The sequence below is a fragment of the Brassica napus genome, chromosome C3 (genome assembly GCF_020379485.1).
Source record: "Brassica napus cultivar Da-Ae chromosome C3, Da-Ae, whole genome shotgun sequence".
Taxonomy (NCBI): domain Eukaryota; kingdom Viridiplantae; phylum Streptophyta; class Magnoliopsida; order Brassicales; family Brassicaceae; genus Brassica; species Brassica napus.
The window spans coordinates 38,267,953-38,281,734 of NC_063446.1; the positions used below are offsets into that span (position 1 = coordinate 38,267,953).

Consider the following 13,782-nt stretch of genomic DNA (forward strand, 5'->3'; position numbering starts at 1 on the left):
ACTTTAACAAGTTACAGCTTCAGGCAATTGACCAAAAATTTATTTACTTTCCAGTAAGACTAATTTATATTAATAAACTATATATCACAATTTTAACTGGCTTAAAAGATGAACAAATAAAAAAATTACATTTTCTATTTTTGGTTACTGTTTCAAGTAAAAAAAAATGGACATCAAACTCAATAAAACGTTTGAGAAGATGGATCCTGGTTCCAAGCCTGTTCAACTCCACCAAACAAGTAATCTGATAAATTCTCAAAACCTGATGAGTCTTTTGTGCTGCATGAGCTTGTTGTCTCTGATGAGCTGAACATTGATGATAAACTCCCACTGGACAAATCTACTCTTGGCAACAGACTGCTACTACTGTCTTTCTCTTGCTTCTTCTTGCTGTTGTTGTCGTGTCTCGAAGGGATTGCAGACAAGTTTCTTCTTTCCTTTGATTTCCGACCACCACCGTTCTTGCTCACCGGTCTGGGAGAATCTCTGTCAAAGACAAAGCTTTCTCAGATATTACAAACACATCAAACTTTGGGATTTGATAATGTTCACACAACTTACCTTGCATAGAGAAGCATGTATGCTCCCTCTAGTAACACAGTCTGTAATGGAACCGGGAAAACCTGCAATAAGGAATGAAACATTAAGAATCAAGAAAAAAATATATAGTGGTATAATAACAATGTTAGTGAAACCTACATTGCTGTCATCAATCTTGAACCAATCTCCATGAAGGTTTTTGATGTAGCAAACATAATGACCTGAATATGAAGTGGCATCTAAATGAACCACCACTGCATAGAGACTATACATTGGATGATGATCCCCATGATTTGGGTTACTCATGTATGGGCTAATATCGAGAAGCTCAGGAAAATGAATGGGTTTACTCAGCTTCCCAAAGTTATCAGACTGCATGAATACAAACAAATCACTATCTCCTGAATAAACCCTACAAATATTAGACACTCAGAAGAGGATCAAGACTCTCTCACCTCAAAACGTTTCAACACCACAGTAAGAATATTGGGTCCTTCGAGTATCACTAACTTCTTTTTGGCTTTCTGGTAAGATTTGCATCTGTGGTAAGACAAAAAGCTTGGAGTTATTAGTTTTAAGTATATATATATATATATATCTTTTGGTTTCAAAAAGACATGTTCAAGTTATACCTGTCACACAAGTACCGGTTCTCTCCATCTAGGACTTCATAGGCTGTAAACTGAGCAAGTGCTTCTTCTAGGCTTCCTATGTCTCCACCAATCTCAACAGTTAGATCCATCATCAGCTCCGTTCTCTCAGATTTGTGCAGGCATTTCATGCATTTAATCTGTGTATTTATATTATAATTCACCAATAAAATCTCAATAACAGGGATTACTTTGTATTAAAAGCCAAGGATTCAGATGGTAATCATATAAACCTTGGAGTGAAGGTAACCACCAAACGTAAGGCCTACTAAAGTAGTTTCTTCTGCCAACGGATCAGCTGCATCAGCCTCTTTGAGAAAAACAGATTGCATTGTATCAACAGCACACCTGACATCCTTATGAAACAACAATGTTATTCACCTTACTGAATAAAGAAAAAACGGCAAAAGCTACTAAAAGCATAACCACCTTAAAAATTCATGAGCATCTTCTTGCTTTCCAGGGCCAAGATGCTTCCCAATCTTTTGTAATCTTGATAAGATTTTGATAGGTGAGAGAGGAGATTCTCCTCCCCTTGACTTCAAAATTAAGAACTCAAACTCACAGACAAAACACCAACTCTTCTTTCGACCTGTAACTACCAAGATTAAGATTCAAGACAAAGTAGCTTACACAATAGTAGTAGTTTTAAAGTGGTTTTGGTTGTGCAAACTTACATGCTTTAGAATGTATTCCTCTAATTAGGTAAGAAATAAGTGGCCGAGTGAAGGCCAAGCACTGGAGAACAACATTTGCATAACAACTACAAAAGTGTAATAATATAAGTGATAAGCACCAAGTGTATACTTGAATAGTTAGCAATATCAATATACCAAAATTATCAGTCCATACAATAGCAATTTTTTTAAAGCGTTAAAAAGATGGATGAATATGTACCTGTTGCCCAAGTTGACAAGGCCAAATGGGTGTAATTCTATTCTATCACGGTAAAGTTTGACAAACATCTCATAAGAGAAGCTCATCTGCACACACACACAAAAAAAAATTAGTAACATCAATATGGAAAAAATGGCAGCAGATAGATAGTCATTTTCTAGTAAACCTAACCTCATTGACAGAAGTGGAAGGTTGAGTTAGTTTAGACGACTTTGGGGGTCTAAAATGCTGGACAACTTTTTGCATCGATGTTTTGAAGACACTACTACTTGAAGAAGCTTGTGACACTTTAGGTTTACTAATAGCTTTTGAAGGTAAAGGAATAGTTGAAGAGGACAGCGCAGCAGCAGGAGCACTACTAGTTGGTTCACATGTCGTTTTCTCATGTCCAAGTGCATTCTTTTCTCCTTCATGTTCCACTGACAAAAGATGATTCGAAGCTGACACTCCAACCGTATCAACTTTCCTACGTGAACTTTGCGGCTTTGCATCAGTAAGTAGAGTAGCCTTGCCTTTGGAATGCTTCTCTGTGCGATTATGTGACTTCTTCGAGCTTATTGGCTTCGTCTCATAGAAATTATCTTTTTCGTTTAGAGAAGTAGTGAAGTCCACAGCTTGAGACTTGGGTTGTACCTTTTGAACACTAGGCCTACTTGTAGAGATGTCAGAGGCAAGATCAACAGACACGCCATCATTATTCACCCTCTCGTTGGTCTCTAGACCAGTTAGCCCATCTGCTGCTGATGATTCAAACTCAGTCCCACGAAATGGCATTTCAATATGTGATCCATCTGCATAGCGCTCCAAGTCATCAATAAACCACACACACAACAAATAGAAATAAGCTTGAGTCTTTTTTAAATTACCATCAGACTTAACAGACTTATCCTCTTCTCTGTCGTAATCATGAAGAGGAGGCGGTCGACACTCTTCCTTGTGACCTCGTCGCCAGTGAAGAATCTGACACTTGCTAGAACTACAAGATACTCAAAAAGAATGATCTTTCAAAGTGTGTAATAAACAGAACTAATAAAAAAAACTATATACTTTGAGAGGAGAACGAACCAGTAACGGACGGATTTGCATTGAGCGCAGCGAGTAGTGGTTGGGTAGTGACAAACAGCACAACTATAAACATCTGGAGGAACAGAAGAGGAGGAGCCGTAGTAGTCTACAGTGGCACGAGCCTCCTCCTTCTCCTTTTCTTCTGCTGCCAGATAAGACTCCTCGGTGGCTAAAGAGATAAGCCGAAGAACCTCCTCCCGCTTCACGGCGGCGGATCTCCATTGGCGGCGGATTAGGAGAAAAGCCAGCATCAGAAATCCAATTAAGAGAAAAGGAGACATCTTTCTTTCACGGCGAGGAAATAATCAATCTCTGATAGAGAGAAGAAGGCCTAAGAGGGTGGTGATCAGCATTGCGTGCAAAGAGATTTTGAAGAATGCAGAGGAGGCGGGTGTAGACGGCGACGGTGGTGGTGGTGGTGGGAGCAAGAGGGCAAATGGAATCTAAGACGGCGGAGAAGATGGTGGCGACGGAGTGTAAAGGATTTGGGCATCTGGAGAGATTAAAAAGCTAGAGAGAGAGAGAGAAGAAAAGATGAAATGAGAAATGGTCTGTTTGTATGTAGAGAGAGAGAGAGAGAGAGAGAAAGTGAAGAAGGAGGGAATCAACGTGCACTTGTTTTTTGTCGTTTTACGGTTTCTACTTTCTTTTCTTTTTTTTGTTTTGGTCCCTTTCCGACCAAACCGATGTCTGATTTAAAAAAAAGTTTTGACTTATCTATTTTATTTTAATTAATAAGGAGATGATCAACAAGTCGCTTTGGCCGAGTGGTTAAGGCGTGTGCCTGCTAAGTACATGGGGTTTCCCCGCGAGAGTTCGAATCTCTCAGGCGACGTCTAATTTTTTTAATTGACTTTGACTGTAGTTGACAACAACTCAACAACATGCGTAACTGCACTACCAAACACTTTCTACTCGTCTCAGCTGATTAAACTTTGCTCGTTACTGCTACTGTAATTGCAACCGCTATTTTTTGTCTGTTAACTACATTTGCTTTGGTTCAATGTTTTTGTCCAAAATCTCAACATACTAATGAACCAGAGACAAGACTTTGCGGTGAAACAAAAACCGTCAGAACCAGAGTCTTCACCGGTTCATATCACTAGTAGTTGTAGCCTCCTTCTCTGTAGTCCTTAGAATCTTTACATAGCATAGACCTGAGCTCCATCATTGATCTCGGCGGCTCCAAGTGCTCAGGCTTGAGAGCGTTCCCTAACAGGCTTTGCATTTGTGTCGCAAAGATTTCATCCAAAACCTGAATTCATTGGAGCATAAGATAAGAAACAGACAAGATGACATTTTTGTTACATTCCCTTAAAAGAGTTTAGAACAAAACTTACAGAAACTGCGATTCTTGGGCCTTTGTGCCAAGTCACATTATCTTTCCTATCCTCCAAAAGACGAAGCACATCCTGAAAGAGAAAGAGAACCGTTAAGTTAAATGCTGAAGAAAATGCTGCTAACGTAATCTGATTTAATGATGTCTCGAACCTGTCCCAATCGGTCCCAGATTCCTCTGCAGACCGATACAAACACATCCGGTAGGAAAACACTGTGTAGGTGATCGATGGTTTTGTCTAGCACATCTTTCAATGCCATCATTCGGTTTCTAACATCTGGTTCTGCTGTGGTTTCCCTTAAGTCGTGGATGATGCTCTTTAGCTTCATGTGATTTTGTATTCTCGTCTGTTAACACAAATTAAAACATCAACAAGGTTTTCAACAAAAGGTGGCGAGAACAAAATCAAATTTTAGAGAACAACATACATTCTCAGCGAGTTTCTCCACGAGTGCTTGCGTATAACTTCTGAACTTGGCTCTTAACAACACTGTAACTTCACTCAACCGCTCTCCCAAGATTCTGTTTTCTCCGTCGGGGATGTATGAGTTCCAAGATTTAAACCGGTTCTCTATACTCGGCCGTAAAATGTCAAGCACTCTTTTCATCGAGTTCAAAAGAACTCCAAGCTGAAATTTCACCAAAGATTGCGTTATTGTCTTCTACTCTTACAAAGATAATAAACAATGAGTCACATACCTCTTTTGGCACAGCGTAAGGGTTAGGTGCGCCTTTGGTGAACTTCTTGACGATTTTCAGCCCAAAGATCTTACTTTCCTTTAACGGAGATATAATCTCAGCAAACTGTTTCTCCATCGCTTCCACTATTGCCTTCTCTGCATCTGCTACAACCTTTATTTCAAGGATCAACAGCAACACATTAGAAGAAGGAGAAGATAATAAATCTCAAAAGCTTATACTGATTCATGCGATGTGAGTCCATTGTTACTGAAGTCTAAAGAATGAACATGAAGTTTTTTGTTGTTTCACTTACTTTCTCCAAGGATATTGCATATTCTGGCCAACGCCTAATGATAATATCATATTCGTCAAGTGTCCCATTGAGTCTCTGATACATCTCATCCACAAAAGGAGAAGTCAATCCCGAGATATCACCACATGGTTTTACCTGGAAAAAAGAAGAAGAAGAATGTAATTCAAATTGCGTTAGAATAAGGGCCTTAGCACGTTCTGCAGTAGACAATGAATTAGTACCGTTTCTAGCTTGCAGAGTTCGTATAGAACGCGTCTTTTCTCTTCAATCCAGTTTGTGATATACGAATAAAATAGCTCTTTGGCGTTCACACCACCTTTAATAGGACTGCAACATGACAACAGAATGTGTAAGTGCCTATCGGTAACATGAAAGTGTGAAAAGGAGATATAAGATAGTGAATTTACTTTATGTTCCAGCTAGTAATATCTCTCTGAAAGTCAGCAGTTGTGATAACAAGGTCAACAACAGGAGGTGATGGTCCAGGAGGAGGCCATACGAGAAGAAACTCCCGGAGCCTATTGCAGAGATCCACGCTATATATTGACGCTGAAAGATTTGGAAGGTCTATATAACTGCTTGAGAGTTGACAGAAAGAATCATTAGACTGAGAAGCAAACAATATAAATGTATATCCAAGTTAACATATATGTTGCACATCTTTGACTTGAAAGTCTTAAAACAAACCTTGGGAGCACACTGCAGTTATGGATCGCTATGTCAGTGGATATTTCATTCTTAAAGCTCAATATTAGAGACTTCATCTTTTGATAAGATGTTGTCAGTGCCATTGGATCAACTGGTGCAGCACCTTCACTACGGTTGTTAAGTAAATCGTTTGTTTCCAACAAATGTCTTATTGACCTCTTCTTTGAAGCAGCCTGAATGGAGGTGATTGATCACAGTTACGAATGAGAAAAATAAGTTTAAGAAACCGATTTGATCCCAAAAGAAAAAAAAAGTTTAAGAAACGGATAGAAGAGTTTGACTGATACCTGAAAGTATCTGCAAAGTTTTAGCTGTGCCTCAGGGGTTAATACATCGTTGAGAAGAGCATAAAGCCTGACAGATGATTCTATCGCCGGTGCTGGAGTCCCCGTAGCAGACTCAAAGACATCTTTCATCCCGGAGAAAGACAGTTCGTCAAGTGATTTATAATTCTCAAATGCTGAAGCAAGGATCTGCTGAATTTGTTCGTCAATTTCCCCCAGTAATCGGTTCTGTCAACAAGGCAGCAAAGGTTGAAGTAAGCAAGCTACTTGAAAAAAATGAAAGATAAGCAACTAGAAGATCCAAGCTAACCCACCTCTTGATGACTCAATACAGACTTGTGGTTGCTTTTCATTATAATAGGGAGTAGAAAATCATATATCAGATCAAGACAGTCCTTGGTAGGCGAAGCAACATCCATAACATAAGAAAGATATCTGCAAATTTTCACAAGACTGCTTAATTGCCGCAAAGATAATTTAAGACTACTCAAAAAACCATTCTTTGCCATTCGATTCTTACCTTAATCTTGCGTATGCATCTGAAATCCCATAATATGATGCGAATCGAGTTATCATCCAGAGCCATGGGCCCTTGAACACTAAATTTCTTCGTTGAAATTGTTCTGCTTTCATAGCGACCTCTAGGATAATATCATAAGCTGAAGTTTCTGCCACCAATCCACACTTGGTTTTTTCATCTAGACTGCTTGAATAGCTTAAATGAAGTTGTATTCTCCCAATATGTTCATGCTCAGGTTCATGATATATTGGCCACCATCGCACCTTCTCATTCTGGTTCAGCCAAGAAAAGAAAAAAACTTAAGATCTTCAGCTTCATTATCTAATAGACTCGGAGATATGAAAACATAAAGCTGAGAGAGGTAGAGAGAGAGAGAATCTTACCGGATCATCAACAATAGCTGCTAGCTGAACTACAACACGACCAAGAAGTTGCCCCTTCGAATCTCGAACTTCACTAATCAAATCATCACCAAGACTGTCTGGCAAGCTACAAGAGAAATGTATATTAAGATCCACCTATGAAGAAGTAGAAAGAAAGGTCTTTAATGATCACGAGAACAAACAAGGGCACGTACAAAATAAACGCCTCGCTGGATCCAGGCTGCGTCTTAATTTGATCCTCTTCAGCGGAGCTCTTCAACCTCAATGAACATGAATATGTTTCTGGAAACAAAAAAAAAAAGAAAAAATCAGATCCCAATGATCCAACATAAGGCAGTGAGTAATGTCCAAAACACAATGCAAATACCTTGTACTGTTTCATAAGTTTGTTGTCCAGTGTGAGATGCAACCACTTCGTTTTTAACAGCTTTTGAGACCTGTTTAAGGTAGCGAGCAGCTGCCTGCACGTAAGCCAGACTCTGACGTGAAAAGGAACCATTAAGAGGAACACGAGGAGTGACATGGACTTTCTTCGCTGCTTTCCATCCAGAGGACAAAGTCAAATTCAGCTCTGTGATATTGCGACGAACAACTACGAGCTTTTCCTTGGGGACCGTCAGTGATGCAATGTTACAGCCAGGTGGGGGATCTAATCCCATTTTAATTTTACGAACTGTACAAAATCAATACTGTTATATAAGCACAAACGTTGCAGATGAATACAAATGGTCAAATGCAATGTGAGGAGTATATATATATACCTTGTACTCTAATTTTTCCGATAGTTTTCTTATTTTTTGGAGCAGATGGCTCGGTAACCAACTCGCAAGGTCCCTTTCCAAGTAGCTCTTCTTCGGATTGAAGGAAGAATTTCTCTAAACTAAATGCCTTCCGCATTGTCTTGCATTCGTTATTCAGGAAGTATGAAGCTTCGTTGACTCTGTCCACTGACATTGAATGGAGACATAGCCGCATACAGGCTTCATACGCAATCATCGCAGACCACGGACCTTGCTCACTGCATTCAAACAGAGGAGAAATTAAGTATCGAGAAACAAACTATAAGAGAGCTATGTAAGTCAAGTAAGTCAACCTTGCGTGAAAAGTTGGGAAACGAGGAAGCAATGAAGTGATGGTCCCGTTCTGGTTCCTTCCTGTAGTTCCAGCCTCAACATTTCTTCTTGTTTCACATTGGTTATGCGAAGATATATTATTGTTCATCACACCAAATGTTTCAGCTTCCTGTAAAGTTTCAGCCTTAGCACCATATCCACCATTATGAGCTGCTGCCACGTGAGGGAAGCGAACATGAGTTTTATAATCTTGAGGCGAGTGGTGTCTCTCGTAGGTCTCTTCATCTGAATCAGAAGCAATGTCCATGTCTGAACTTGAGCCACCGTTTTTATAATTACCTCTCGCAGCAGCCGAAGGAACTGGAGGAGCAGTCCTGAGTCCAAAACCATGAGAAGCTTTCACACCATTGGCGTTGGAAACAGACTTAGCATCCAACTTCCGGTTACCAATCGTCCACCTCGAACCAACATGATCCTATTAACATATTAAACCGAGCAAATTGTCACAGTGAATCAAACCGAGATACAAACGCTAGAGATTGCAGATTGAAAACATGTTGGTCATTACCTCTCCTACGCTTCTCAAGCCAGCTTCTCTGAACATAGCTTTGACCTAGATTTCAGAAATTTCACTGAGATTACGATCAAAAAAAGCAAACAAAATGCAGAGAAATCGAATTCACATTCCAAGCATCAAAATCAATCCCTAAGCACATAGCAACTTCGATTTTCCACAACGAATCGAAGGATACGAAAGCAAAATTCAAGTGAAACGAGCCAAGACAATGTAGAAAGAGAGATGAAAACCACTTTTTTTTTCTCTCTAGCACGAAATTCACATGAACGAGAGGCGAAACCGTAAACGGAAACTCGCGAATCGATCTACTCATCTAACACGAAATCAGCCCAATGCATTTAGCTTACCAGTTACCACTAATTCGAAGAAGAATCTCTGGAGACTTTCTAAGTGAGAGAAAGCAGCAAGTGTGAAACCGTTATTCCCCAGTAAATTGAAAAAAAAAAAGATGGAATCATTTAGACTGAAGGAAAATATCAGGCACTGACAGTCATTGAGTCTCCGTCGAATTCACTAAGAATAAGAAAGACGAAAGCGATGAATTAGAAAGAAAAGGAAGATCGGCGAAGATCGTATATTCTTTTTTTTTATTTATTTTTATCAGTGTCTTTTGTTTAGTAAAACTTGCGCCATCAAGGAAAATAAAATATATATACACATTATTACGGTGAAAAGGATTTGATGAGAGCGGCGTTGGATGGAGACGTTAATTAACGGTGACGAAGACTTTATGACGAATGCGTCAACCCCACGTGGCAAGTGGAGACACGCCCTTTTTTTCCATATAACGGCAACGTTACGCTCGCCTCTAACCAGGACTGTATTGTTACTTACTAATCTACTTATTTTCAACCCTTTTGTTTTGGTAAATTACTTATATTCAACTCTTTTTTTTTTGCTAAATTACTTATTTTCAACTCTTGTTACTTATTATTTCCCCCTTCTAAGTTTAGTTTTTTTGTTAGTATTATTTGCAGTTTACGACTCTTTCTTTTTTTTTTCAACATTTTTACGAGTATTTAGCAGTAGCAGTTTTTAATATCTAAATTATTATTTAAAACATAATCTAACCAACTTGCTATTATTAAAACGATGAGTAATCAATTTCTTTAGATTTCGTTCTAATGATGTGGTCGCATTTTGTCGACCAACTTCTTCTTTTTTTCCTCCCAAACCGGTGTCTTGCGGGATCTCTCAATTATTCCCATTTTGACTATGCATCAATTTCATCAATTCCTCATACAACGAATTTGATCCGGCGTTTAAAGTTTATTATATTGGAAAATGTAAACTAATTAATTTCATTTATTAGTACTTAATACACAGTTCGCATTTTAATCTGATGTTTTTTACTGCCTACACATTTTAATCTAAGAAGGAATAATAGTTTTTTTTTATAAAGAACGAATAATAGTATTTGCTAAGCAAAAAGAATGCTACCATATTATATCATGCGAAAGAAGAGTTTAGACAACTTGTTCTTGTCTTCATATGTCTTTTTCTCCGACCGCGTTAGTTGTGTCCAGGTCACGCCGAAAACGCATATGCTTAGCCAGCAAGGTATAGCTCTAATGGGCTTCATGAAACCCATTTAATCGAAAAGCCCATATTCTAACTTTTGACTTTAAACAGTGTCAACTGGGCTGGAAGCTGACGCACTAAACCCGAGCCACCTTTCCAAGCGCCTCACATAATCCACGTGAGTGTCACACGCGCTTAAAGTTTATTCAACCAACGTCGTCGTTTCGCTCGGGATTTCCGTTCACGCGCGAGTGGAGAGAAGTACCTTTTACAGCTCATGATGACTCGGCGTTGAGCCTTTATTTCTTCTCCTTTAATTTCGTATATTTCTTCCAGAAAATTTCTTTTGATTTTCAAATACCCAAAAAAAAAAAAGAGAAAAAGGAGAAAAAAAATCGAGATCTCTCTCTAATGGCGGCGACGTTGAGCAGAGACCAATACGTGTACATGGCGAAGCTCGCCGAGCAAGCGGAGCGTTACGAGGAGATGGTCCAGTTCATGGAGAGCCTCGTAAGCTCCGCCACGCCGGCCGGCGAGCTCACGGTGGAGGAGAGGAACCTTCTCTCCGTGGCGTACAAGAACGTGATCGGATCTCTACGAGCGGCGTGGAGGATCGTGTCTTCGATCGAGCAGAAGGAAGAGAGCAGGAAGAACGAGGAGCACGTGTCGCTCGTCAAGGATTACAGATCCAAGGTCGAGGGCGAGCTCTCCACGATCTGCTCGGGGATCCTCAAGCTGCTCGATACGCATCTGATCCCTTCGGCTACCGCTAGCGAGTCGAAGGTGTTTTACCTGAAGATGAAGGGGGATTACCATCGGTACATGGCGGAGTTCAAATCTGGAGACGAGAGGAAGACTGCTGCGGAAGATACCATGATCGCCTACAAGGCTGCTCAGGTATGGGTTTGAGATTACTTCAGTGAGCCTGCTTATACTATGTCATTAGTTCCTTAATTGGTTTCAAATCGTTTAAAGTAGTCAACTTTTGCTTCTCTATTTCATTTTTTTTTTTTAATTGTTTGTTGTTTTGAAATGCAAACGAACTTATGTTGTCTCTTGAAGGACGTTGCAGTTGCTGATCTAGCGCCTACGCATCCGATCAGGCTGGGTCTGGCTCTCAATTTCTCGGTGTTTTACTACGAGATTCTCAACTCTTCTGAGAAAGCTTGTAGCATGGCCAAACAGGTACCTCTTTCTTCCTTAAGCTGCATGTTTGTTTCAAGTTGAAGACTTCGGAGCTAATCTGTTCTGAAGCTAATAGAAATGGTTGTTGAGAGTTTTTTTTTTTTTTTTTGCTCTGTTGCTTGTTTGGTGTTTTTTTGAGTGACTTAGTGGACTACTTGTGTCCCCATCTTTCATTCATTGTGTTGGATTGATTTTAATGAATTTTTGAGAAATTACTACAAGTAAAGAAGTTGTTGTTCAATGAAAAGTAGCTCTCTCTTCTTTCTGAACGGACCCACTTCCTTTCATACCAGAGATTTTTAAAAGTCATCTTCTTTATTACTTTTTTTGACCTGCGACTCACATTAACCTAATTATTCCTTTTGTCAGTAGAATCTCTTAGAATGACAGACTTAGGGTGGGATTAGGTAATTCTAGAGATGTGATCATTAGCCTTTTGGTGCATGATGAATCTGGAACATCTCTTGCATGACATATACAAGTGTTAGTAAGACTTAAAAGATATCTGATGGTTGCCTTATTAATTTCTGTTTGTTGGGACTCATCACCTGCAGGCTTTCGAGGAGGCCATTGCTGAGCTGGACACGTTGGGAGAGGAGTCATACAAGGACAGTACTCTCATCATGCAGTTGCTAAGGGACAATCTAACCCTCTGGACCTCCGACATGCAGGTTTGCTCTCTCTCATATTCAATCAATCACCTCATCAGAATTCGTGTTTTAGTGTTGTGATGACGCGTTTGATCAATGATCATAGATACTCTTATAACTTTATAACACTATTTGGACTATGACATCAAAACTCAATGATTGATTTGCTTTATTCAGGAGCAGATGGATGAGGCCTGAAGATCTTGTGGAAGAACAGACGGTTATGTAATTTCCCCGCAACCATGGCCGAAAATCTAGTTCAAACTCAAGAACCCCCTTTGCTGTAAAACTTGTCGAAAAAATGGTCTGTTTATGACGGTTATGTGCACAGCTTTGGTGTTATCTGCTTCTCTGTTCCAACTCTGTTTTTCTTTTTTAATTTATCATCATCTTTTCCTTTTTCCCTTAAAGTTTATATTACTGCAACCGATTCAGTGTCCCAAATCTTTTAGCTGAGAGCCTTGGACTGAAATTCTCCACTCTTTTATGGCTCTCTATGCTGTGTTGAAACGCTGCATGTAGCCATGTCGGACTTGGTAAAAACAGGATTTCACTTGGGAGTGTTTACAGTTTGGTTTTCTATTCAATGATTGACTGGTTTTATACAATTAAAAATTTAAAACCAAGCAAAATCATCTGCAATCATCTTGCTCAATCCTACAAACAGATTTTGGTTTGGTTTTAATCGATGAATCCCGGTTAGCTCCTGTTTGGTTTCTTTGTTGCACGTCAAAGCTTCTTCCTTCTTAGCTAGAGTGTATGAGTTCTACTCCAACCTTTTGCGTTAAAAATTACTATTAGGAAAAGGCCGTTTTAAATCTCGGATTCGAGCCATCGTTCCATGTGATTAGGGTAAAGTTGAGTCAACTTGACCATAGGCGTGCTTAAGCATAAAATTATATATTCACCATAAAAAAAGTTATACAGAGTCGGGATCCAAAAGTTCGAATCTCACAGAACACACAAAGATAAGCTAAACATCAAAGGTGTACATGGACCACTTTTGTCTGGCAGTTGCATGCATGAGAAAAAAAATTCATAAAGAGCGAGTCTTTTTGGTCTAATTAAAAAAACTTCTTCTTTACTTAAACCTTTGTTTCTTCTTACCAATCTTTTCAGAAAAGAAAAAGACCGTAAAAAACACAAACGCTTGTTTAGCTCGCACGTGATTCCAGTTCACGTTGTTACTACCACCATCAAAAGAAAGAAACACTTGTGGTAAAACGATAATTAGTTTATTTTTATTCTTTTGAAATACTAATGTAGGATCTCTGGAAGCCATATAGAGGCCCTAGGTCTGGGTCCGAAAATTTGACCACCGCTTGGGGACAAGTAATTATATCATATATAAACACAAAGACCCTATAGTTAATCTTATGTGTTGGGTAAAATAGAA

General features: G+C 39.3%; 3 protein-coding genes and 1 non-coding gene across 9 annotated transcripts; 2 read left to right on the plus strand and 2 right to left on the minus strand.

Annotated features, from left to right (window-relative positions):
* Positions 1–82: 82 nt before the first annotated feature.
* LOC106418309 (ubiquitin carboxyl-terminal hydrolase 17) lies at positions 83–3,859 on the minus strand. Of its 3 annotated transcripts, none has more exons than XM_013858984.3 (12): positions 3,153–3,851; positions 2,954–3,063; positions 2,259–2,878; positions 2,088–2,173; positions 1,868–1,953; positions 1,620–1,788; positions 1,424–1,538; positions 1,173–1,330; positions 996–1,080; positions 700–912; positions 562–623; positions 83–486 (listed from the first exon to the last, which is right to left on the minus strand). In XM_013858984.3, exons 1-12 carry the CDS (start codon positions 3,431–3,433, stop codon positions 180–182), a joined length of 2,292 nt encoding a protein of 763 aa, XP_013714438.2. In that variant the 5' UTR covers positions 3,434–3,851; the 3' UTR covers positions 83–179. The 3 variants fall into 3 exon arrangements, with proteins under 3 accessions (XP_013714438.2, XP_013714440.2, XP_022555469.2); XM_013858986.3 differs by having other exon boundaries at positions 1,620–1,782; positions 3,153–3,847; XM_022699748.2 differs by having other exon boundaries at positions 1,620–1,782; positions 2,259–3,063; positions 3,153–3,859.
* Positions 3,860–3,905: 46 nt separating this feature from the next.
* TRNAS-GCU lies at positions 3,906–3,987 on the plus strand. Its single transcript has one exon. It is a non-coding gene; the product is annotated as a tRNA-Ser (tRNA).
* Positions 3,988–4,077: 90 nt separating this feature from the next.
* Positions 4,078–9,674, minus strand: BNAC03G48960D. 3 transcript variants are annotated; one of them, XM_013859205.2, is made up of 20 exons: positions 9,378–9,674; positions 9,022–9,066; positions 8,793–8,928; positions 8,474–8,663; positions 8,142–8,398; positions 7,748–8,053; positions 7,575–7,662; positions 7,381–7,486; positions 6,998–7,269; positions 6,792–6,912; positions 6,481–6,705; positions 6,173–6,366; positions 5,893–6,060; positions 5,707–5,812; positions 5,486–5,620; positions 5,191–5,343; positions 4,920–5,120; positions 4,644–4,838; positions 4,493–4,564; positions 4,078–4,407 (listed from the first exon to the last, which is right to left on the minus strand). In XM_013859205.2, the coding sequence occupies exons 2-20, from the start codon at positions 9,055–9,057 to the stop codon at positions 4,255–4,257; spliced, it is 3,114 nt and encodes a 1,037-aa protein (XP_013714659.1). In that variant the 5' UTR covers positions 9,058–9,066; positions 9,378–9,674; the 3' UTR covers positions 4,078–4,254. The 3 variants fall into 3 exon arrangements, with proteins under 3 accessions (XP_013714659.1, XP_013714658.1, XP_013714657.1); XM_013859204.2 differs by having other exon boundaries at positions 8,474–8,666; XM_013859203.2 differs by having other exon boundaries at positions 8,474–8,928.
* A 1,193-nt stretch (positions 9,675–10,867) lies between these two features.
* LOC125583549 (14-3-3-like protein GF14 kappa) lies at positions 10,868–12,785 on the plus strand. Of its 2 annotated transcripts, none has more exons than XM_048750637.1 (4): positions 10,868–11,448; positions 11,614–11,736; positions 12,291–12,407; positions 12,564–12,785. In XM_048750637.1, exons 1-4 carry the CDS (start codon positions 10,963–10,965, stop codon positions 12,582–12,584), a joined length of 747 nt encoding a protein of 248 aa, XP_048606594.1. In that variant the 5' UTR covers positions 10,868–10,962; the 3' UTR covers positions 12,585–12,785. The 2 variants fall into 2 exon arrangements, with proteins under 2 accessions (XP_048606594.1, XP_048606595.1); XM_048750638.1 differs by having other exon boundaries at positions 10,882–11,448; positions 12,570–12,785.
* Positions 12,786–13,782: the final 997 nt, after the last annotated feature.